This window comes from Leptosomus discolor, chromosome 7, assembly GCF_034619465.1.
Source record: "Leptosomus discolor isolate bLepDis1 chromosome 7, bLepDis1.hap2, whole genome shotgun sequence".
In the NCBI taxonomy this organism is placed as follows: Eukaryota; Metazoa; Chordata; class Aves; order Leptosomiformes; family Leptosomidae; genus Leptosomus; species Leptosomus discolor.
In genome coordinates, this window is record NC_141397.1 from 45,507,721 (window position 1) to 45,532,162 (window position 24,442).

Here is a 24,442-nt window from a genome sequence, read left to right on the forward strand (position 1 = left end):
CTCCTGTCTGTCCCCTCAAAACTTTTTACCCAGATACTTCTGTTCTCCCTGTTACTAAAGACCATAGTTTTGAAGGATGTTTCCAAGAGAGGAAAACAGAAACGTATTCAACTCAAGAGGAATGTTATCGCTTATTTCCCCAAGCATCAGAACATAGGACATGTTTTATGAACCAAATCAAAAAAACAAGCACCGCTGCCTTTTACCTTGGTTCAAGTGTTTCTCCTCATCTGCCTCTTGCTTAGCCTTACTGTACTTACTGCGCCTGTCAGAACAAAGAAGAGCATTACAGTTCAAAATAAGTATCTTACTTTGAGACAAGATCAGTCTTCTTGACCTGCTGAGACTTGAGCTGTTTGCACCTGCCACCACCTGTGCTCAGCAGCTCCCCTACAACAGCCCATGACACAACATACACTTACCAGCAGGGTGAGAGACTCCTCAAACTGCTCTATTATTGCCATCAACAAAGCATCAAGGGAAACACAAACCTATTTGCATCTCGGCATTTAAAGAAAGAAAAGGAAGCTTGCATTTCAGCTACTTTTTCTTCAAATGTGCAAAATGGGGACCAAATTGCTTTTTAGCCCTATTATATATGGACTTAAATGCTACAACAGAGGTGTTCTGGTAGACTGATTTTCAAAACATAATCAGGCAAATGCCAATACCAACACACTTATTTAAATGCAAATTTAACACTGGAAACAAGTCTACTAACGCGCAATCAGATGACCATCAAAAATGCAGATCCCAAGGATTTTGTTTATTCTTTTAACCACTGTATAACTGAAGTGGGCCAAGAATTCCTGATGGCAGAGGTCTTCTACTAACCCTCTGAGTTGGAGACAATAATGTAGTATAGTATGTTAATTCTATATATTACTATTTCTACACCTACACACATGAATACTGTATCCAGTTACGTATTTAATCAGTTCAGCTTTAAACTTCAATGGATAAATGGCATTAAGAAAAGTTAACACAAGAGGATAGTCTGCTAGGGAAGATATTGCAGAGTCATCTCAACCACATGTGTACTGGGATTTGAAGTTACCCAGCATCTGATGGTATGTAGATACAGAGATTTGATTTGGGCTTTTACCCATAATTCATTGGAAGTTCAGAACCACGCATAAGAACAGACATTGCCAAAGAGAAGGGCTTATTATTGCTTACTCCTCAGTTTGCCTGCTCCTATGGAAGTCCACGTCTCCCAGCATGTCAGACCCAGGTTAGCTAACTGGCAAGAGGCTGGGCTGGAGTGAAGAAGAGGGAAGGCAGAAGGAGAAACCAAGACTAGAGAACTAGAGACTGGCACTGCCTGCAATGTGCAACCCACTGCCTGGAGTGGGGCAGGAGATGACCACACCCACCAGGGACACTGGGGTGAGACTGGGTTAAAAGTCTGAAAACAGTGAATGGGTAGAGGAGGAAAACAGGAGCAGGTGAGAGAAAGACCTGTTGGGAGATGTGAGTCAAAAACTCACAGGTAAAGGGAAGAAAACACATGACTGAGAGCCTCGCTTGCAGCACATCTTCCCACGTCTCACCATTCCCCTCCCATCAGCAAAACCCTTTGCCCACCAGCAAAAAGCATCTCACATCCCACTCTGCACCTGGCCCAGGGAGAATAGCAGCTTCCCATTGCTCTCAGCTGAAAGGCCATTTCCCAGCCTTTGTCTGAAGTCTTTCAGTGCTGGGTTTTAAACACGCTATGCCAATAATAAAAACTATACATTAACCATGAAACAGAAGGAAAAAAAAAAAAATCTTGTCTGGCATGTGAAGACTACCTGATCTTTGAACCAAGCCTTACAGCTCCCAACAACATCAACAGACTTGTTGTTCAGACATAAAAAGCCGGTGCACATTCAACTGTAAACGGTTGGGAGCTTCTTTTCTTGATGAAAGTCAATTAAACACAAATGGCTTCAAATCACAAGAAGAGCATTATTAAAAACCACACTGGATCCAAACATCAGTTTAAACCATTTATTTGCCTGAGGACTTACAGCACTGGTATAACAGAGCTGAGTTAAATAAAAGGACTATGTTCTGCTCTCAGTTACTGGACTGAGTAAGAAGGAAGAGAAAGCACAAATCTCACCCAGCGTCATACAGCACCAAGTCAGTTAAGGGGATTGTGGAGATCATTTCAAGTGTTACATAACTTCTCTCAGAGGAAATAAAAAAATGTGGGGAAAAAAAAGAGATTCTACATTTTAACCAGGACCCCTTCAAATTCATTTTATTAATGTTCAGGCACAGATGGGAAAGATGGAACACAAACAGGTTTTGCATTAAAGCATTTTAAGTATGAGAAAATGCTCTTTATCTTATTTTTAAAAGTACAACCACCCTAACAACAGATAAAAAATATCCTTCCCCCACTAAAACCCAAAGATATGCAAAAAGCAAAAGGAAACAAAGGGATTACTGTTCAAGCAATGTAATTGTAGCTTATTAAGTTTAAATAATACCTTCCAAACTAACTACCTACTTCCACTTCTCCCTGTGTCACCTGTTGACCTCTCCTGCTTGGCTGGGGGCAGGACACTCCTGCTGCCATTGTCCCTGGGAGCACCCTGGGAGCCCTGCACCGGGGGCATGCAGGGCTGGAGCTGCCTCCCGATGCAGCTCACCTGAGTGGCAGAAGGGAGCCTTTGTCGCAGATTTGAACCTCGTAATTACAGGGCTTCTGGCAGCGGTGATTAAGTAGCCGGCATTCAGGAAAAGAACACAGAAGGTTTCAGAAACTGTGGGTGTCAAGAGGAACAGGCAGATCGACAGGTGGGGGCTGGCGATGAAGAGGAGGTAACAATGGAGGGTATCAGCACACACTGAGGTAAAACAGCACAGACCCAGCGCTGCACCATTGCTCCCACCTCCTCCTCTCCAAACAAAAGAGGGGCTGGGGGTGCCGCAGTGCTCAGGCACCAGGCTGTGGAGCACCTGATCCAACACTATCAGCAAAAGATGGGCAAATCTGTTCAGCTGTTAACGGAGCAGAAGATAAATCAATTGGAAGAATTCTGAAAGAAACTTCTAGACGACCAGTGGATTCTGTAGGGCCATCTTATTCTACCCAAACCCCTTTAGAAAGTGGCTCTTTCTGTTTTACACTTTCCCAAATCCTTTACAATTCTATTTGAGACACTGTAATTTCACTCAGCATTCCTGCAGGGCAGGGTTTAGAAACACTTACACTACCTCCTGCACTCTGCTCTACAGATATGCTCATCTTAACCTCAGCAAATTTAAACTAACCTTTAGACAGATTAGTTCTCATGTTAGCATGTGGTCGCAGGACAGAACCAAACAGCTTGAGCTGCCTGAAGACAAAGTCCTTTGACAAATTCTGTTGTAAAGATGAATTTTGGGATTTGAGCAATGACTTGAAAAAACAGAATGCTAAATTAGTAGTAATAACCCAGGGTTCAAAAGTGGCTCCTACAGCATATGCCGAGTTCCCACATTTGCCTCACGGATGCAGATAGACCACATCTGCAGGCCAAAGCACGGATTTCATTGTACAAATATGACTTCTAGGTCATGGCTAGATTTCAAAACCTCCTCATGGGGACTGTATGGACAGAAAAGCTTTTTCTCATCTGAAGTCATTTTGGAACAAAGTATAATTATTTTGCTATTAACGTCTGCTGGTGTAGGAACATCGTGAAATATCCCCAAAGCCCACACCTCTAAATGACATTGGTAAAGTGGTTAAAATCATTAGAGTAATAGTGAATATTAAAGTAGATTCTGTTTATTGAGAGCTACTTCCAGCTACTGGAGAGCTGTGTTTTGAGAAAGGCTATTAATTAGCACAGCACCATGCATTAGTATGCACAGAGCAGTTTCACTGTCCTAGTATTTCATTCACATTGCTATGTCTTTCCCCTTCCACAGCCTCTCTGAAACCTACCAGTGCAGAGCCATGGGACATGTCTGAACCCATGGCCACCGGGATGCTTTTATCTCCATTCCCACCAGTGCTTCGACCAGCCTTTTGTCCCTACCTGCTCTTTGTCTTGTTTTTGTCCAAGTTGAACACTTGTGGGCAGAGATAACTGAACAGACAGCCTGAGCGGTGAGAAGACCTGACTGAGTGTGCACCCACATCAGTGAGTCTGTCAGCCACCTGGCTCCAGGCAGCCTTTCCTTTGACAGCTTTATGGCCAATACTAAAGAGAATCAATATGAGGGCAAGGGGTTGACATTTCATTTTCTAAAAAGTGATCCATTGAGGGCCAATCACCAAGCAGTGTTTATCAGCCTTGGGAAAAGACATTTTTTTGTAGGGGGAGGAGGTGAAGGAATCATCTCAAAGCACCTCGACAGGCTCAATTCTCAAAGGTGGCGACTCATAATTAGAAATCCAATGTATCCTGCTATCAATCCTGTCTTAAATAATAAAGTGATCAATAAAAGTGGAGAGGAGATTAAGTCATCAAGCTCAGTGATGCTATTTTCTGTTGCAATGGCTTTTAATAAACCTGTCTCTCCGCATTGTATTTTCATATGTTCTGCTCTTCTTTCTTCCTGTCAGCATGGAGGCTTTGAGTTGAACACCCATAGAAAGCTATAACAATGAATGTCTGCTTTCCAGATATTGCAATCACAGTGACTTAACTGCTCTTTAAGACAATTTAAAGAGAGCAAATCAAGAGGAATTTGTGCACATTTATGGCTGACGCCATTAAACTGATCAACAGAGACTGACAAAACGTGCATCCCTCAGATCCCAGGCTTCAGATGCAGTAATGATACATCCAGTTTTATCTCAGAATTACACTGAAGCAAAATCATGCCAATCTTTTACATGAGACTGAACACAAAGATGAAGACAGAAACACACTGTTTCTGCTACACTGTCCTCCTGTTTGCATGATTGTTCCTGATGCCTGGGTTGAATTTGGGAGAACGAACAAGTACTTGGTAGAAGATTATGGTCCTGCTCTGATGAAATAATCATCAGTCCAGTCTACTGTGAATGACTGTGGCTTCTGTTTTACAGCCATATCCACTCATGCTGGAAGGACTAACCCAAAAGACTAATGCAGACTCATACAGACTAACACAAAAGTCACAAGCATATGTCGATGGTTTAGATCACAAGACTGCAGTTGTTTATTCCCTGTCTAACAGGAGTCAGTCCAAGAAAATCTACTATACCCATACCCATTAAACTTAACTTCAAATTACACTAACCACAAATCTCTAGCTGGCTTGCTTCTCAATGCCAGTTATTGGAATCAGCTTTGCATTTGAAGGGCAAATAGAGCTGGAACTATTGCCATTACATCACATGCTGCTTGGTACTAATGTTGAGAAGATCAAAGCTACATGGGAGAGGGCTTGTAATGCAAATGCACTGTTTATGATGCTAATCAAAGAATTTAGCTTTGTTTGGAGGAGACAAAAAACTCCCTCATGAAAGAAAGAGGCGGGAGAGAGAAGCTTAAGTTCTTACCTCCTGCTGATGACAAAGGCTGCAATGAGAATGACCACAAGAACAACACTCCCAGCCACTGAAACAAGAAGCACTGTGGGATTGGTACCATCACCAATGATGGGGGAAGGAACTGGAAACAGAAAAGAAGCATTAGTGTCAGACATCCTCAAAAAATCAACCTAGGTAGCACTAGATGAGGCTTTCTGGCTTGTGAAGGCAGTTTAGAGTAGCACTCAAATCTACTTTCAGGCCTTTATTATATAGTCATTTGACACAATTTTCCAACAGGGCCCTAATTAGCTGAAGACACGATGTTTGATAATGATTTGGGGAACTTCAGTTCACTGGGATCAAGGACTCCCTCTCCTTCTTCCCTTCAGTGTTGCTCAGAGGCTATAATGGTTATTTTCTTTTTTTTTGCCTTTCTAATCACTTTTCATTCTTCTTTCCTCCTCCTTTTTCTCTCAGTGGGGCCAGATGATCACTCCCTAACTGACACAAAAAGAATTAAGTTATTTTAAAATGTCTACCCTCTTCCTGATGGATTAATTCTTTTCAGCTGTTAATATCCTGAAGGACATTGCCACTAACTGGCATGACCTTAAATTGATTTAAGCAGACCTGTATGTCCAAAATAAAATAGGCTTGGTCACGTTGCTTTCCTGCCACTGAAAAGCAAACATTTTGGGGTCTGTATTTGCATGTTTCCTCAAGCAAAGTGAAAAGCCCTACTGACAACATAATTTGAACATTCTGTCTTTATATGACTGTCTAAGGAAAAGTGCATATATGTAAGCTGATGTAGAACACCTAACTGATCTATGTGAATAGATTGCAAAGGGGAGTAACAGGGTTCTATTCTCCTGCAAATGAGATATTCCAAAAACATGTGCAAGCACCTACATTTACAGTAAACAAAATAGGTACATAAACCTCTCAAGCATCAACAGCTTCCAACTGTTTATAGGATGTGTGTCTTTTAAGGCCTTACACTTAAGTATTTTCATTGCTAGAATTTAGAATACAGCATATCCAAATAGATGTCTCAGGTCAGGTTCATGGCATCACTAACAGTCATGGAAGAACATTTTCCCAGAACAGACACACTACAGTCCAAGTAACCAGCTGGAAACTCCCAACACACAGCTCAGTTACATTTGCACTCTTTGCTCAAGGAAAATAAAAAGAAATCAGTGGGCATGTCATTACCTGTGTTAGTTGTGAACTCAAACGGTCCACTGAAGTCTCCATATCCTGCTGCTGTCCTGGCCCGCACGTGAAATACGTATGAAGTCAGGGGGTTCAAGCCTTTGATGTCAGTATTCCTGGAGGCTGTCTTTACAATGCGATAGCTGCGCTCGTTTTGGTCCTAACAACAGAAGAACACAGTGGTGCTCAAGTAAAAATGCCTCCCTGCACCATAAACCGTGGAACCCTACTTTCTTGCCAAAACTGTCATGATGAAAGAAGGTGAGTAACGACGAAGGAATTCTCAAAACACGTCTGGAGGGCTCCTGCTACCCGCCTTTCTCAATACCCCCTAGCACTGCGTGCTGCATGGAGCTCTGAGCAAGTCAAAAAAGGATGACGAGGCAGTAGGTATGATGCTCATATATCACTGATTATTTAAGAAATCACACAAAGAAATCCTTTGGAAAATAGCCAAGCCTTCAAACAGGATCCTCGCGATGAACAACCACCATTTTACTAACACATGCTGGCACTTTCTTTTTCTTCCTACTAGCCAGGAGCCATATAAAAACTACATACATTATAAGAAATAAAATACTCAGAAAATGTCTTCCAGAAAGTCCAATCTTAAAAACTGTTCTATTTTTGGTTGAAAAATCCATCAGAAAATGTAATAATATAGCTTCCCTGCAAATCAGGTGCCTTTTTCTGTATATGTGAGGGAAGCAAATAAGTGATTATGTTTATAAAAAAAAAAATTAGAAGTATGCATGTGCATGTGAGAGAGTGAGCACATAAGCAAGAGCAGGTAATTGTTCAGTTTTGCAGAGAACCTTCAAAGAAAATAGCTCTTTTCATAGTTCCATACTTGAGAAGTTATTTGTAGGAATAACATCTCCCTCTAACTTGGAAAGTATGAAGAATGTAATTTTAATTCCTTATCCTCTATTAAAAGTCGTCCAGCCTACACTATCACTCTAAGTAGAAGCTATCGACAAACAGATCTTATTATTATTACTGTGTAATATACTTCATTATTATACTTCTGTCTATGAAGCAAAGCTAATGTCTCACTTCTGCTCAACGTTATTGATTCTCATTATAAATATGCTTGCTACAAAAGCTCAGTTCCTAGATAGGAAAAAAATAACAAACTCGTACCGTACAGCTGGAACAGCCTATGAGTCTTATTATTTCAAGCAACCATTCAAGTGCATGAAATCCTTAACTGGATTTTATTAAACTGATTCTATGTGGTTTCAAATGACGGAATGCTATCTGGAAATAAACCATAATGGAACAAAGTAAAAAGCCCTCCCCAAACCCAAACAAAATTCCTTGCTTGTCCATTTTTGAACAGTACCTTTTCATAGTATTTGACTTCGTACTCCAGGATAACTCCATTTGGCCTGTCAGGTTCCAGCCAAGCCAAGGCAACACTGTGCCTTGTTATCTCTTTAGCCTGGATCAAAGCAATTGGGGATGGAGCTGCCAGAAGAAAAAAAAAAAATGTAGCCAATAAATTAGTTTTAATGAGGAACATATACTTTTAATCATAGCTTTCACAATATCAGCACTTTCAGAAATTGTGTTTTTCTTGCAGGGGTGGGGAGGTCAGAAGCATTAAGTATTTTTCCTGTTTTCTTTAACAAAATTGCATTTGATCCTCTCTAATAAAGCTTGTTCTTGGATTCTGGGCAATACTAGATAGGTGGCGCTTGAAGTAACAATACAGTTGTCTGAACACTGCGAAGTTCATGATGCCCAGGTACAAACCACTGCAAGAGGCTAAGGTACTAAAAGATTCTGCCTTAGTTTTGTTCTTTGTTAGGCACAGTGCATAGACTTTGTACTTTTCTTTTGGTCCACCATGATTCTCTTCTTCCATCTCCTAAAATTAACTGACGTTACTTCATTAGCTATTTGATTTACAGGAACTATCAAATTCCTGAGGGACCAATCACGTTTTCTCTAAAGCCGAGAAAATGTTGCCACTGAATTAAACATATCAGAATCAGAATAGAGCTGAATACATATGAATTTGGACACTCCCATGAAAACCAGGAAACTTGCATTTCAAGAGTCTGAGCCAATTTGTGCTTCCTAACTTGCCCTGCTTACACCTGAGTCTGTGAGCAGTCCCTGGAGAATGGGAAAGCTCAGCGCCCAAGTGACTCTGGCTGTGATAGCTCCTTCCCAGCCAGAAGATATCAGAGACTGGTTCATTGTGTACCAAACTGCCATCATCTGATTCTGTCCTATATGGCGCTATATCGATGCAATGAAGAGGCAGGATTACACTGCCAAGGGTAAGGGCTGCGCAGTTTTTGGAAAAACTACCTAGCAACAAGCTAAACTCAAAGATCCTTTAAACTGTATCTGTGTGCAGTAATAGGGGCTGCAATGAAGAAGATAATGGAAAGCATCTCATTGTGCACCCTATACTTTCAACAGAGCCCCTGTTAATGCTGAAGTTCAGATTTTTGACTGGCTGGAGGACAATGCATTCCCCCTTTGACTGTGATAGCAGCAGATTCATCGCTGCGCTGGGGGAACAGGTTTTCTGAAGATTTATGAACCCGGCTGCCCCTTTCTTGTGTTGTTGTGTGGTCACGTCTCTAGCCAGCTGTTATCAAGCTCTTTTGATGCTGACAATAGCTAGTATAAATGGCGGAGTCTCCAGGGATAAAAAGGGACATTCATGAAATTTTTAATCTTATCTAACAAAGCTGTCCTGTATAACCAGAGATTAGAGGTCTTCCTAAATTGAATATATTTCTTCTTTTGTCCCCTGAAGCTGTAGCCATGTTGCTCTTTTTCCCCCCCCTTTCCCTTTCTTTTTGTTTCTTTTTCTACCCTTAACTTTGGGATGATGATCCATGAAAATGTTAGAGAGTAAAAAGAATCCTTGAAATGTGTAGCCTTGAAAACTACCGAGAAAGACAAATAAATAAAAGTCACAATAAATGAAAGGAAAATTGAATGTCGAAAGCCTCAAACTTACTTGACCATATCAGACAGTTCTGATAGAAGTGAAAATAACCAGTAGACGCCACACAGTCACAAAAGGGTGTCTCCTCTTGATGTGAAACCATCGGGGAGCTGCTTCCCAATTTACTATTTGACAGTTTGGCATCTCTGTTAGAATGTCTCCAGAACCTTCCTACGTTTTTACTTGTCCGTCTCTCACATGCAAAGGCAAATACTGGATGACAGAGGAGACTATAAACAGGATCCACATGTGCTCCATCAAGTTGTACCTGTGGCATGACTGAGAACCTGCTTAATAACCACACAGCTCCTCAACAGACAATCAGACTTTTTTTCCTTTCTCTTTGCAGTATTCTTACTGCTTGGCTAATAAATTAGAAATCAGATTTGTTACCCTAAAACACATACACATGCGTGACACTACTGATAAACCAACTGGAGAGAAACCTGCTTAGTTAATCAGTGCCTCATGCAGGGCAGACAGGCAATTCTTTTTAATGAGAATCTGTCACTTACGCTGGTCTGACCTCAAGAATCGTAGAGAGAAAGTTCACTTTCTTTCCTTTATCCTCTTTTTAACCTCCTTGGTTTCCCATTTCATTTCTACAGGTATTTACATTGGAATTCAGCGAGTCCTTCAATACTGGATTGGTACGTGCTGTATGAAAACACATTTTTTCTCTGTTGCAAAATGGCTATTTGCAGCAGAAGAATATATATTAACTACCCCTTCTTGTGAAAGATGCTTAGCTTTATATAGTTTAATAAGTGCTTTCTCATGTCTCTCTAAAATAGACAGCTGATCTTAGGCACTACACCATACTGGAATAAAGAACCTGCTCCTGGGCTCCAGGACACAAAGAGGACTTGTACATCAACTCCTTTGTTACTCCTTATGATTACAATTGTAAGAATGGCCCTATTTTTTTCCTTCCTGTCCTTTATAGGCAAATTCATGCTACTTAACTTTTAATCTCTTCTTTTGTCCTCTACTCTGCAGATAAGCAATTTGTTTCCGAGTTTTTTTGTTTTGACTGTACACCTTGCCTCTCCATACACTATACAGAAATCCTAAGAGGGCAGAAGGTCAACTACAGGAGGAAATACTAGAATTGCAAGAGGCTGTCCAGGAGCTCTTTGACATCTCTGCAGCACAGATCTGTAACTGTCTATGCCATAGGATGGTGATCTGCAGCTCTGTGGACCTTGAGGAACTGGGCTCAGTAACCACAGGGAGCACTACAGTTATCCCACTGTATGGATAAAATCCTCCATTACCAATTCTCTCTTATTTCTGCAAATAGCCCTACAAATCAGGTTTATTTGTTTCCTTGTTTTCCAGGATCCACCAGCTGACCTGAGTAGTTGAAACTGGGTTTCTGGAAGAACCACAGGTCTGAGTCTCCTTGGACATATATTACCAAAAGGGCGTAAGAGTCCGGTCAGTGGAATCTGGGACAAAGAGGACATCACCACTGCCAGCTCGTCACAGTAATCCAGGCAGCAGTCACAGACTTCTGGGTGAGCTTCTGCAAATTATTTACATTGTTCACTCTTTTCCCTTTTGTCTTTAAATTGCCTCTTAGGGATGATGTGAAGATAAAAGTGTAACAGGTTGTAAAACAATGCTGGGATCATGAGCAGAATAAAAGACAGAATCTTATATGTGCATGGGCTAACTGTTCACTATATACACATATTCCCACACATACTGAGGACAGCTTGACCAAAAAGAATAATGTACACAAGACACTTGCAATAAGATCACACAATACTTCTGGAATAGAGTGGGAGATCACTTTTTCTTTCACTTTGCATTTTGCATTTTCCTCCTCCCTACTCCCTGGTATTTGGAAAGGAACACTAAGCAAAAGCTTGTTTCTCAATCATCATTGATTACAATTGCAAGTTTTCTGCCACACACGCGCAGACTGTACATACCAAGCACCAATTCTACCAGAACAGCCCATTTCACAGAGAACAATGACGAGGTATTTCAGTGTCTAAAAAGGGGACCCCTTGAACAAAAGCACCAAGTGTAACTTTCCCTAGTTCAAAGCTCAGCAGTTCCTCTCCCTTAAAAACCCCACTCCCTACTGATGTGAATGTTGCAATTTTCTTTTATCTACTTCCTCAATAACCTGCCATTAAACACCTACTAGTAGTTTTATTACTGCGGTTCTGAGCTTGTGGCCTACAGAGAGAGAAAGAGCACAGATGTACTACAAAAACTTCACCCAAATCCCATAAAGCCATATCCCAAGGCTAATAAGTGCTGAATTGCAACAGTTTTGAGGCACTTTAAAAGATGGCAGAAGCAGAGTGTCAGTTTTTCATTACTGGTTCAAATTAGGGGGGGAGCGGGGGAGAGGAAAAAACCAGGAAATAAATAGATGCAATAAAGTCTCTGGCATGTAGGCATCCATGAGTGGAAACAGCCCTTTGTAAAACTGCAACACATGAGTACTTGGATATCAAAGATACACAATGCCCAATGTTTTAGTGAAGATGCCTTCTTAACCACAGCAGGGTTTACTTTCCACTCCCCATGATTTGAATTTAAATGGATCATGTTTACTCAAGGGGTCTTTCACTGACTGAAACATATACCCACAGTTTGTACATTATCTCAGCTAAATTCAAATAACATATTTAAATTTAATTACTTGAAGCTTAGGGGTTTTCATGCTTTTCCTTTTCCCCTCAATTGCACACAACACCACTTATTCGTTCTTATCAATGGCTATGCATTTTGTCAAGCATCAAAATTAAATGCTTGAAAGCACTAATGATGTTACTGTGATTAAGGGTTTTTACCTTCCAGGGTAGATACTAAAAGCCTGCTCCAGTATTAATTACTCAAAAAAAAAACAACAACAAAAAAAAAAACAACAAAAAAAGAGATTTCTGAGAAATCTAACGCTAAAGAAAAGTCCTCTTAGAAATCAAAACAATGCAATAAAAGATCTTCTCTTCATTGGAACAAAATACATTTAAGGGAACCTTGCCCATTTCAGGTTTTCTCTTTGAATATTTACCTTGTAATATTGTGAGTTTTTACATGGGATTTTGTAAATTATATTATCAAATAATCTCACAGCAGGAAAAGGATATACAACACAGAGAATCAAATATGTTTTTAATTATTTCTAAAGGCAACATTCTCCGGGCCAGATTCTAGTAATTTTATTCATGTAAGAGAGCAAATAACTCTACTAGCTGTTGCACTGACTTCCAATCAAGCAAAGGGCTAAGTATCCAGCCCTACTTAGTTACAAGTACCAGAATAAATTAAAAGAAAGCACTTCTGCTCTTTCCTAAAGTGTTGGTGTTCAGTTCTGCTTCCCTTTTGTCCCTTGGGCCTTTTACCCACTCCTCTCTCTTGTCCAGGGAGAAATGTTCCTGTTTCTGAGTAACACCATCCCTGTGCTCCAAGTACTCCTGGCAAATGGCTTTGCAAACAAAGGAGAATGCATTATAGCATGACCAAATTTCCAAACATATGCATAGCATATGTATAAGCTAGAGACATACATAAGGATAAGCACATGAAAGGCTGTTGCACATTTGAACCTCTGTGCACACTGATTAGGCGTCTGTGCTCATCTGAAGAACTGAGCTAGAGTTTGGCATTCCCGTTTTTCACTGCCAGTGTGACAGCTACACCTTTCTCCCAGGGACCAGCAAGAGTCTGGATGTGCACTTTAAAAACTAATCACATGCATATTTTATTTTTTTTCATTATTCCCTCTGTACAAGTGGAGCAAACATTTGTACTAGTGATGATTGGGCCAGGTTAGGACTTGGACAAGGATCTAGAGGCCTCATTGCTCAACTGAGCCACTGGAAGCCTCCCAAGACATTCCCAAGTCCTCTGTCTTCCCACCGTCTGCCTCTCCCTCCCCCAGGAATGACGGCTGGCGAGGAACACCTCCCAGCTTGGAAACTGAGACACGCCAAGATTCAGGCCAGCATTTTCAAGCTTCAGCATTTAAAGCAAACACTTTAAATCTACGCCACTAAAGTAAAGCGCCCAAGGTTATCCACCCACACTTGAAAATCCTGGCCGACACAACATGAAGCAGCATGACAGCTGAGCTTGCCCTCTTTCTCTCAGTCCCTTCAATCAGCCGTAATACTTCTGAACTAAACTCTCCCTCCTTGTTACTAGAAATTACACTGCTCAGGAAAACCACCAGCTTGGCCACAGGATACTCTCGTAGGACAACTTCATCCCAAAATGACAGACACAAGTGATCTTCCCTTTCTTTGTAGTCTCCACAACCCAGTCACTGCCAAAGAGTTTTGAGAAAAACAAGGGACAAACTCTCAAACCTAAGGACCAGCTCACATCAGTTATGTTTGTAATGATGTGTTCATAAAGAAAGGGGCTAGAAAATGAGATTTTAAAGACTGCTAACATGGCATTATTATGTTTTAAACGTTTCCTCCATTTTAAAATTTTCATTTCATGCCTCTCCCAAAAGAACCTGTGCTGCAAATCTTGCCAAACCACAAAAACTGGCTCTGACTTGCATCAAATCAAAAGCTTGAAGGAAAACCCAGGCTGTTAGCAGCAACAAACAGTAGTAGCTGAGGATTATCAGAGTGCTGTATTTTTACCACCCTATTCCAGCTTCAGTTCTTGCAGACATGTAGCTGCTGAGGATCCACGAAGAGCCTGTGTATTTTCTGGGTTGCACATCCAGTTCTGTGTCAGTTTTAGTGCAGACTACTTCAGCATCCCAGAACCGCTCTAACTTAGATCAAACCAATTACAGGAGCTGAGGTCTGACCACAGTTCCCTGTGGTTTACATCAGGAACTGCAATGAGACAGGGGTGACGAAGAAGATTTTGCACACCCAAGAGATGGCTTGTTCTGGCTACTAATTTCTGAGGACCAGCTCTTGACAGCAGTACGTTATTTTAAGGTACCGGCCCTTCAGTTCTGAAGGCCAAATAATGATGTCAGCTAATGCAATACAGGTCTGGACTAACTCCAAAGATCTGAATCTGCAACCTGCAATCCCAAAGATTGCCTTAAACCAAAAGACTATAGGATCTACCTAGCATTCAGCAAGAGATCTGTACTACAACTCAAGCATAGGGTCTGTTTAGTCTGAGAACTGCTTGTTTCCTTTCTGCTAGCTTGCTAAGAAATCCTGTTGGCATGTTCTGACAAGGATAACTTAATAGTTGCCAACAGAAACACGGCAGAATACCGTGTATTTCCCGTATGTATAAATGACAGTTTAAAACAAACAGGAAAACAAGTCTTTCAGTTGGAAGGCAATTTATAAAAATCCCTCTGAACATTACAATCACTTTAAAAAAAACAGCACCAAAACATTTCTATTAACACAAGAAGGATGAATGTACTTACTGCTGTGAGTTACTCTAGAGCTATAAGCAATTTGTTAAGATGGGAAATTAGTCAGCAGCTGTCTGACCTGAGCAGGTTTGGAGCCGCTGGTCACAAAGCAGGTCATGTTGCAGTTACTCTTCCCTCCAGTTGAGGTTAGAATCTGACCCAATGTAAACAACAATAAATTTTGTAGCCTGAAGAAGCCAGCACTGATGCTCCACTGCATTATATTGGACTGAGAGAAGCAGAGAAAACAGGTCATGCAGTCCAGACAAAGAGAGATTGCTGTCTCTCTCAGAGCCCTCCTTTAGGGTCTAGACCAGTCACACTTAGAGGCAGGATCCTACAACCCAAATTTGGGTTGAACACTTCTGGGAAACACATGCTGTAATCATCCTCTTACTTCCCAGATGCTGGTCCAGCAAGCACAGTCTGCCAGAAAGCACTGATGCTGGGACACAATGTATAGCACCCCAGGGTACAGAGGCTCTGGCAGAGCCAGAATAAGAAATTAGAGACCATAACCTCCAATTATTAAAACCGATAATAATGCTAGAAACGAGGCATTCCCCAAACACTCAAAATAAGTGCTCTGGAGCAATCTGACCCACTTACCACCAACCCCACAGGGCAACTCTGCCTCACCCACACACTCTGCTGTTCCTCCTGGGAAGCCCAAGGTAGCCACCAGAGCTAATTCCTCCCTAGAAACAGCCTGTCCTTCACCTCATAGGAGGAGGATCTGCTAAGCTGTCATTTTGAAACAAACTCCAAACTCTTCCACTCCCCCTCTAGCCCCTTCCACAGTGAAATCAAAGCTACCCTCAAAGGCACATCAGATGCCCCCAAATTGAGACCCCTGTCCCATTCTCTAAGCCCTTCCTCAAGACAAGTAACTATCAAGCTACTCCTCCTCCCATTTTCCCATTCTCCTGCCCACAGTCAGAGGAGTTAAGACATGTGGGCATACACTTCATAAGTCAACAGATGAGAGGAGCAAGAGCTGTACTTAAATTGTACAGGACCAATGAAATAACTTACTGTATCTGTGCCCTGCAAACCACTTCTTGTGTCCAGCTTTCGGACCACTTACAAGAGCGTATCAAGAATCTGTAAAATGATACCAAAAATATTGACCCTCCTCTATTAATATCCCAAAGGGGCAACCCTCTGTCTCACATTGCAAAGGACAGCTCTCACTTGATGCCTCATGTCGATATCTATTAACAGAAAACCTCATTTCTGCTCCTTGGTCTGTTCTTATACTTACCACCAAGCCACCTGAGCACGTGGTTACGCCAACAGTCATGGCATAAAGCTTAACCCACTATGGAGCAAATGTGTGATTTGGTACCCAAGCCAGCACATCTCTTAATGCCGTTCTCCTTCATTCTTGCACAGTTACTTTTATTTACTTGAAATATGGATGTCTAGATGCTATATACACGTGCTAAATAATTTCCTTTGTCACTTACTTCCAGCATTAAGAATATTAGATTTGGTAAAAAAAGTTGCTTAAAAGCCTTTTTTGAAATCCAGACAAATAAAAGCCTCTGCCCTACATGCTACATAGATGCTTTGGAAATACTGAAGTATCTTCTAAACAAAACAAAGAAATGTTATGACTCATTTTGCTAAAGCAGCATTTACTATTTTAATAAATAGATGTGGCCACATTGTCTCATCCTGGCTTCTGAAGTGCTATGGTAATAGCAGAGAGTTAGGTTGGGTTTCTCAGATCAATCACTCAAAGTCAGAAATGGCAAGAGTCTCGGAGGAAAAAAGAATAAAATTATAAACAGTTTACTTCAACTGTGATACACAGCTCCAACAGCAACTGTAGGCTGGGTCTCAAACATGCCTTCTTGAGCCTGTGACACCCAAAAGAATCAAAACCCAGGACTCACCTGACAATAAAAAAATCACAATTCCCGTCTTAACACTTGAGAGTAAAAAATTGTTTCAAAGTCACCAAAGTTAAGGAACTTCACCTTTATTTACTTTAAGCTTCATCGCACATAAGAGGCTGGTGCAGAAGGTTGCATTTATGTATTTACGTTTCAGCCGAACGACCTATAAATTTTAATTATAGTTGATATTCAGAGCATTCAGCTGGAACTCCAGTAAAGTACCTTCTGTACAAAGGTTAGATGGATTCGACATGATACGGTCTCTGCCTCTGGGCTATTGAGAAACCTTGACTCAATCTCAAGAGTTTAGGTTTTCTGGGCTCATGTTAGCAGCACTTTGTGAAGGACACTGATCTGACAGCACTTGGAGATCCTCAGTTCTTCCAGGATAATGCAAGACATGCTGCCATACTCCCCATCAAAGTTCCTCTTCTTCAGAGGAAAAAGATACTCTGTGCTTCGGAAAATCAGACTGCAGTACGCCTAACTCTCACACTTGGAGCTCTTCTACCAGGTCCTCTCACTGGAACTAGATTGAGCTCCCTTTCCACAACAGACAGACTTCTTGAGGAAATGAAAAATCATTAATAGACCCAATGAGAGAGAAAACCACGTTCTGCACACAGTGTTGCTGCAAAAAGCAAAGCTACCTGAAGTTTGCTGTTTAGCAAAATAAAAAAAAAAAAAAAAGTGATCGAGGGCCAAACTGGGGAAGAGTCTTAAGCTTTATGAAACACATTAACTGTAAAATTAAAATCTTAGTTCATGACGTCAGTAACCAATTACATCATAGGTGGCACATAATTAAACTTACAAAGGGGTTTTATTATTTTGGTTTTATGCCTGATACTGAAAACTAGTGCATTATTCACTTAAAAATTGTGTCAATTAGAAAAACCCCAAATGGAATAACCAATGAAATATTAAAGGTGCCTGCCTCACTGGAAAACAGTCAGAAAGATAATTGGTAAATTTTCCTGTGCAATGCAAGTGCAATTACAAAGTCTGAACAATTTCAATCCTAAATTTTTTTTAAAAAAAAAAATTAAAAATCAACCTCATGAGGTTATGAAGATTCAAAAAATACAAAGAAATCAGCCACGTTTATTTCCTGGAGGAGCACTGAACTACAGAAAATAAAAGCCCTTGAAAACAATAATCCCAAATTAGCTCAGCAATTGCATAGATGGGTCTGTATCCTGAGTGTGGACCTTCATTTTCAGCCCCAGACTTGCAGCAGACAGAACACTGAGAGCCCACCCCAACTCCTGATGAGAAGATCTCTGCAGCAGGTCACTCCTTCCCTCTGAGCCCAGGGCCCCAAGGGGTATTTAAAGGGTGGAACTAAGAAATGCACAGGATGAGACTGCAAGGAAAAATACGATCTTCATTCAAAACCTGCAATCAAAAAATCCTTTCTTCTTCCAACAGCACACAAAGCACTTTTCAATGTTACGTCTCTCCTCCCTGTAAGGTTCATGGGTTTTCATTCAGTTTTGTCACCAACAGGCCCCAAATTTTTATTATCTTTTCATTTGATCTAGATGAAGCTGTCAACTTCTGTTTAAGGATCAGTCGGACTGAAAATAATCCAGGAAACTCCTATGCTACAGAGCCCCTCTAACCTGTGATGTTTGCAGCTTGTTGGTGTAATAATTATAAATAAAAATATTCTCTGGTTAAAGAAAAATGCCACATCTGCAAGTGGTGCTGTAGTGAGTGGCCTTTTGAGCCCAGTCCACTCTATTCAAACCAGTTCTTCCCAGTACTTGCATGATTAGAGCATAGGCAGCAGTGAGAGCGAACAGCTGAAATGCTATTGGAAAGGCACCGCTGAGTCTGCACATCATGTCTGGAGTACCATGGAGAGCCCACAAATCTCTGCAGCTCCTACATGACTTCCCTTGGTCACCTTGTCCCAGAACATCCAGGGAGCTTGAAAAACACGGGCTTTAACACTCAGCCACTCACACATTCCAGTCACTTTCTATCTTATTTATGTGCATGCACAATATCCTGATAAACTACAAGGGAGGCTGCAGCCATTCCATCTGCATTCCCTTTTATGCTAAGAAAGATAAATTGAGGCTGATTCAGAGGACAGATTTAAAAAATGCAGTATGTTATCGAGACAAGTGCAATCTTCCCAGGGAGCCGTTGTAGTGGGTTGTCTTGAGATCATGCCTTTATTTCTTTGCCAAAATAAATGGACACCACACAAAACTCGATTCATATATGAGACATCTCTTCCAGCCCACTGTACCTTCCTACTTCACTTAGCCAAAACCATCTTATTTTATTATTTATTGATGGGACCATTTAACAGCACATAGAAAATTAAAAATAATAAAAAGCTAATTAAAAACTTCCTTGCTTTCCTTTTAGTCTTCTGTAATCTGTGGAACTGAAAGACATTTATATCCAAAGTATATTACAGTTTAAGGGTTTTTTCATCTGTAATAATCCATGGATACTTTCAACGGATTTTAATACAGACAAAACCAAAGAGATTTCATGGAACAGTAGAAGTATTTAATAAAAAAATCAGAATCAGTGAATCATCTTTTTAAGACTAGGTGATAGAATTCGATAGCAGAGATAAAAATCCTAATAAATTCTACAGGAACAGTTCAGAAGGCTGAGACAAAAGTTACCACTTCCTTTTAAATTAACAGTAGGACTTTTCCGTAAGGGACGCTTTGACATACAAATGACCAGAGGAATAAAATACAAATGCTTGAGCTTCCTACATATCTCTAGACTGTATTTAAAAAAATAAATCCAAAACCACAGACAAGTTTTGTTATTACCAGTGTACAAATCACAACTTTCAGAAACACCAAATCTATTCTTGAAGTGCAATACTCAGAGTTCTGGGTCTCTGGTTCTTGAATTTAGTAGTGAAGGCAGATTACCTTAATCTAAGGAGACGCCATGAAATCCTTCAAGTAGATGCAGATAGAGGCTACACATTTGCCTGCTTTGTTTGGGAGGGGAAGCCCACTGGAGCCCTGCCATAATAATAAAGCGCTCCCTGCACACCAGTTCACACGTGGGGCTAAATCTGAAGTGACATTTCTCAATGAAAGGAGCAGTATTCACTCGTGTGCTCAGCATTTTGATCTCTGCCAAAATCTGGCAAACATGATTATAGAGATCCAGCAGGCATGCCACAGCTCTATTTAGTCCTCATGGTTTAATGCAACGCTATGCAAAAAATAAATAAAAATAGCGGACTGCCTTGGGATGGCATTCTAGGAGTATGATTTCATGCATACAGATGGACTCGACACACGTTTTGCAACTCCTCGTAACAGGACAGACTATCTGAACCTTACAGGGTCAGTTCAGCATCCTGCCCTCCAAACTATGAGCCAGCACAGAAACTTTGAGCTTCAGGGTCTAGCGATGTTTATTTGTGCTACTCTGCATGGCATTTTAATTAGTAACTGTGCAGATTTAAAACCTTTGAATGGACACACAGGGGCAGTTGTGCAGCCTAGCTTTTGTGTTTCCACTCTAAAAAAAAAATCCTGTTTGAGGACATCAGCAGGGGGTTAATGGAAGCTTTGATAAAGTTCTCTGAAGCCTTTTATTGTTGCTCAACTACAGACTGGACTCTGCTGTCTCTCTGGCTGCTTTCCAATTAATTCAGTCAGCTGCAAAAACAACTAGATTTAGAAGCCCATCTAAACATTTGGTAGCCACAAACATTCTTGGGCAAAATCTCCTTCTACATTAAACAATTGGTAAGGAAATCTTTTAAGGGAAGCGCTCAGACTACACAGCATGCTTTATGAATGTGATGTGTCAGTGCACTACCAGTGAAAGGAAACGTGCAGTTAAGTAGTCCAGAGCAAATGAAAGCTGCAGGACCATATCTTCATCTCTGTCAGTTTGGTAACTATTCATCTGTACCAGCATCACTGAGACCAGAATTTGATCTGATTTGATTCCTCCTAAAAGTAAATTTATATAACTTAAATATGATCAATGCTATCCAGTCCTGAAATTAAATGCCTTTTTCCCCAGGAGGATATGTAACTAGCCTACATTCTCCATAGCAAGCCATGAGATCTTTTTAAAAGTGTGACCAAACTTCTATTTAAATGCTGCACTTACTTCTTGGCTCTATCTGACATGCAACTTGTCTAAGCTGTTCGCTGAACCCTGAAGCTGGTTATTTACTAAGGATCTTTAGAAAGCACTTTTTTTTTTTTTCCTTCCGACCAAGCCTTGTATCCCCCACCTTGAATACAAATTCATGGAAATGGGTGGTGCAGACAGCTTTGCCAGCAAGCAGGCAGTTGTTACTTTAATTATTATTTCTTCATTGAAAACTGTAGTTACCTTAAAATAATAATTTAATCCATCCCAACAATAGTTTTCCCGGTTTTGTTTTTAAGACAGGAGCACGTATGCTTATAACTAAGCATTTATTACAGACCATCAGTAAAGCCTGTCCAAGCAAACAGAGCTATTAATAAGAAACTCCCACTTGCATCTGCCAGCTTGGAGAAGCTCCTTACTCAGACACATTATCTTACACACGTAATTAAACGTGCAGTAGAAGAAATTTGAAGCGGTCAACACATGACACCTCTTAGGCTCTGAGAAATCTCACACTCAACTCTGAAATCAGCCCATTCAAAAGTATTCTTAACTGTTTGATTCCATGCAGTTCCCAAATTTCGTGCACTGGGATCACTTATCTTCTTTCTGGATCTCCCACCACATTTATATTTGAAAGGTCTGTGGTTTCCCAAAACACATTATTTGGTTTGCTTCAGAAGTCCTTGTGGTAACTCCCTTCGACGTAAATCTTCAGACAGCTAAGTGAGAACACAACTCCCTGAGAGAAACAAAAGCAAGGGAAGAAGGAGGCAGGTCTTTGTCCTGCACAACCTGGGAGGTCACCTCACCGACTGTGGCAGGTGAAACCTTACAGCAGCTGATAATTTGTCCCAACCCTTCTGCTTGAAAATGTGCATATGGTGGGGGACTGCTGCTTGTGTCTAGCAGATAAATGTGAAGCCTTAGAAACCACGCTGCTTTAGATTCAAAATGAGCAAGTTGCATACAATTAGCCCGGAATCCTGCAAGATGCTGCAACAAATCACTTGGAGTGTCACGCTTGCGGATCACCCCTCTTTCAAGTCCCTGCTTACTAGTGTTGAATCTCTTTCCCTGTTGAATTCACACTTGACACAGCTCCATTTGAGGAACAAGGAGACTACTGATCCATCATCCTTAGTACAAACACCTTTAAAGCAAAATAAAAACACCCCTTTGCAACTCCCCTTTTCCATTATCCTGACATTTTGCAGAAAAAAAAAAAAAAAAAAAGAATGCAGCAGCTAGAAGTATCACACACACATCCCATGCTCTGGACATATGGCATGTATCCAGGTGTTTGCCAAGAGATTATTTTAAATCAGGCTTTTAGGGAACTGGGTGGCCAGGGGGCTGTGACTGTTTATACACACCCAGCTACATGCACGAGTTTCCTCCTAGGTTTGTGTGCCTCTAAAAGGACTCTTGGAACAGGCTATTTGTATCCTTTGGCTGCAGGGAACAAGTAACTGGAAAGGGTGGGACCATGCTGGTAGCAAGTACTTTGAAAAAAAAAAAAAACCACCCAAAAAAAAACCCCGAATTGAGTGGATGTCTGGGAAGGCTACAGCCAGGTACTGCTGTGCCCAGCACCTGGCGTGCCACTCACTCCTGTTTTGGCAGAGACACAAACTCGCCCACTTTCATATCTTCCAGTCTGGGCCGTCCAACTTGCTGCAAACCTCAACACTTTCCAACTGGTCCAAAACACTCATCTAGTAACAGCTGGTCCCAGAACCTTAATCCTGCCCACCACAACGACCTACACCTCACCAGCACCATCCTTGCACCCCCGAAGGGAGCCAGGCAGGGAGTTGGACTGGAAAACCCACCAGCCGTTGAAAGGGGAGCTGAAATGCGTGAGCCTCCCGACCCCCTCAGCAAGCACTAGGGAAGGCTGATGTCAGACCAGAAAACGACTTATTTTGCCAGCTTACGCTATTTTAGAGGGTCTGTAAAACTGTGACACAACTGTGTAATGAATCCTGTCTTCAGGTTCACAGAGCTCCTTCCCTGGCTATTTGGAGATGACATCTTCCTTGGGGTTACACAGCCCTTCAAAATTATGTTTCAACACAACAATAAACAGCTCATCACCAGGACTGCACTAAAAAAAAGGAAGATTTTTGCAAGACTTTAACATACATCTATAGCAGTCTGAACAATTACAGACCTTGGTATTTTTGAAAGCAAAATTAACTTCATTTACCACCTATCGATAAGATTCTCAATATGCACATAAATATCACTACAAAAAAACCATAAAACCCCATTATGTTCACTCTCAGCAAACAGAAATTATTTACTGTTATTTATACTGAAATCAGGACTAAATGTGATGGGGTTTAGAGAATCAGATGGATCAATCGATCTTTGGAGTATCTGTTAATTTTATTTTCCAGTATTAGTTTAAGGATATTCATTCAGTTGCCTCAAGAAAGCTCTGTGATTGAAATCTACTTCACAATGTCTTTTGATGTTTCACTACAGAGCAGTTCTTTATAGATATAAATATCCAGGAAAGTAGCACATTAAAAAGAAAATACTGAAAACCTTAGGTTTCCTGGCCTTGGCATGTGTTGCTTTTGATCTACCTGAGCAACTATTACTTTGTCGATATGAGGAGTCCACACTGACCAAGGACAATGTATGTCCATGAATTTTTACGGACTGTAAATTTAGCTCTGCACAGGCTAAACCACACTGTCAGAATGTAAGACCTTGTATGCATTTGCTGTGCTGTTCTGTACAACATGTGAGGAATGCTAATTAGTATTTGAAAGGAAACATGGGCTTTCAAAGAAGACCCTGAAATACAAAATGGGGATATATGTTCCCCTACCAAAAAGTCCAGTAGAAATGGTGAGTCATCTGGAAGCAAATAACTCCCACTTCTTCACCCCGGCCTCCCGCCATTTCTAACTTAAAACACAATCATCCGCAAAGGATCAGGATCTTTCAGATTTTTTATTCCTTTCAGGAATGGAATTAAGAACATAGACAACCACAAACCTAAAGGCTAAATAAAACTCAGTAACAGCTGACATTTTCCTTCACTGCACTGAATGTCAATATTTTGGGTTCATCACAGTTTGATCACCACAACTGCTATCTGTCCCGGAAGAATACTCGATTCACACGGGTCTTCTTGGTGGTGCTCAAGTCCTGGTGGCACTGTGACCCATTTTAGTTCCTGCCTGGAAACAGATCCTGAACAACTGCAGGGTTCTGAGTGATGGTGAGGGACCGGGGAAATATACAAAAGAGGGGGGTAGGACTGCAGCACAGCCAGCCACACTGCTCTGCCTCCCAGATGCAGCAGCTTTGAGACAGGCGAACAGACAGCTAGACAGGCAAGGTGTGGGGATCGCAGAGACAAAGGAGCCGGGGAGAGGAGTGAGAACAGAAAGAGG

At 41.1% G+C, this 24,442-nt stretch overlaps 1 protein-coding gene across 1 annotated transcript in view; it reads right to left on the reverse strand.

Annotated features, from left to right (window-relative positions):
• The window catches only part of EPHA4 (EPH receptor A4), a 103,058-nt gene that overhangs the window by 14,155 nt on the left and 64,461 nt on the right, over positions 1 to 24,442 (reverse strand). Inside the window, exons 6-9 of the mRNA XM_086468450.1 lie at positions 8,013 to 8,137; positions 6,668 to 6,827; positions 5,477 to 5,588; positions 207 to 265 (exon numbers count right to left, since the gene is read on the reverse strand). Of these exons, the coding sequence (XP_086324576.1) occupies positions 207 to 265; positions 5,477 to 5,588; positions 6,668 to 6,827; positions 8,013 to 8,137 (456 nt within the window). The remainder of the gene's footprint in view (positions 1 to 206; positions 266 to 5,476; positions 5,589 to 6,667; positions 6,828 to 8,012; positions 8,138 to 24,442) is intronic.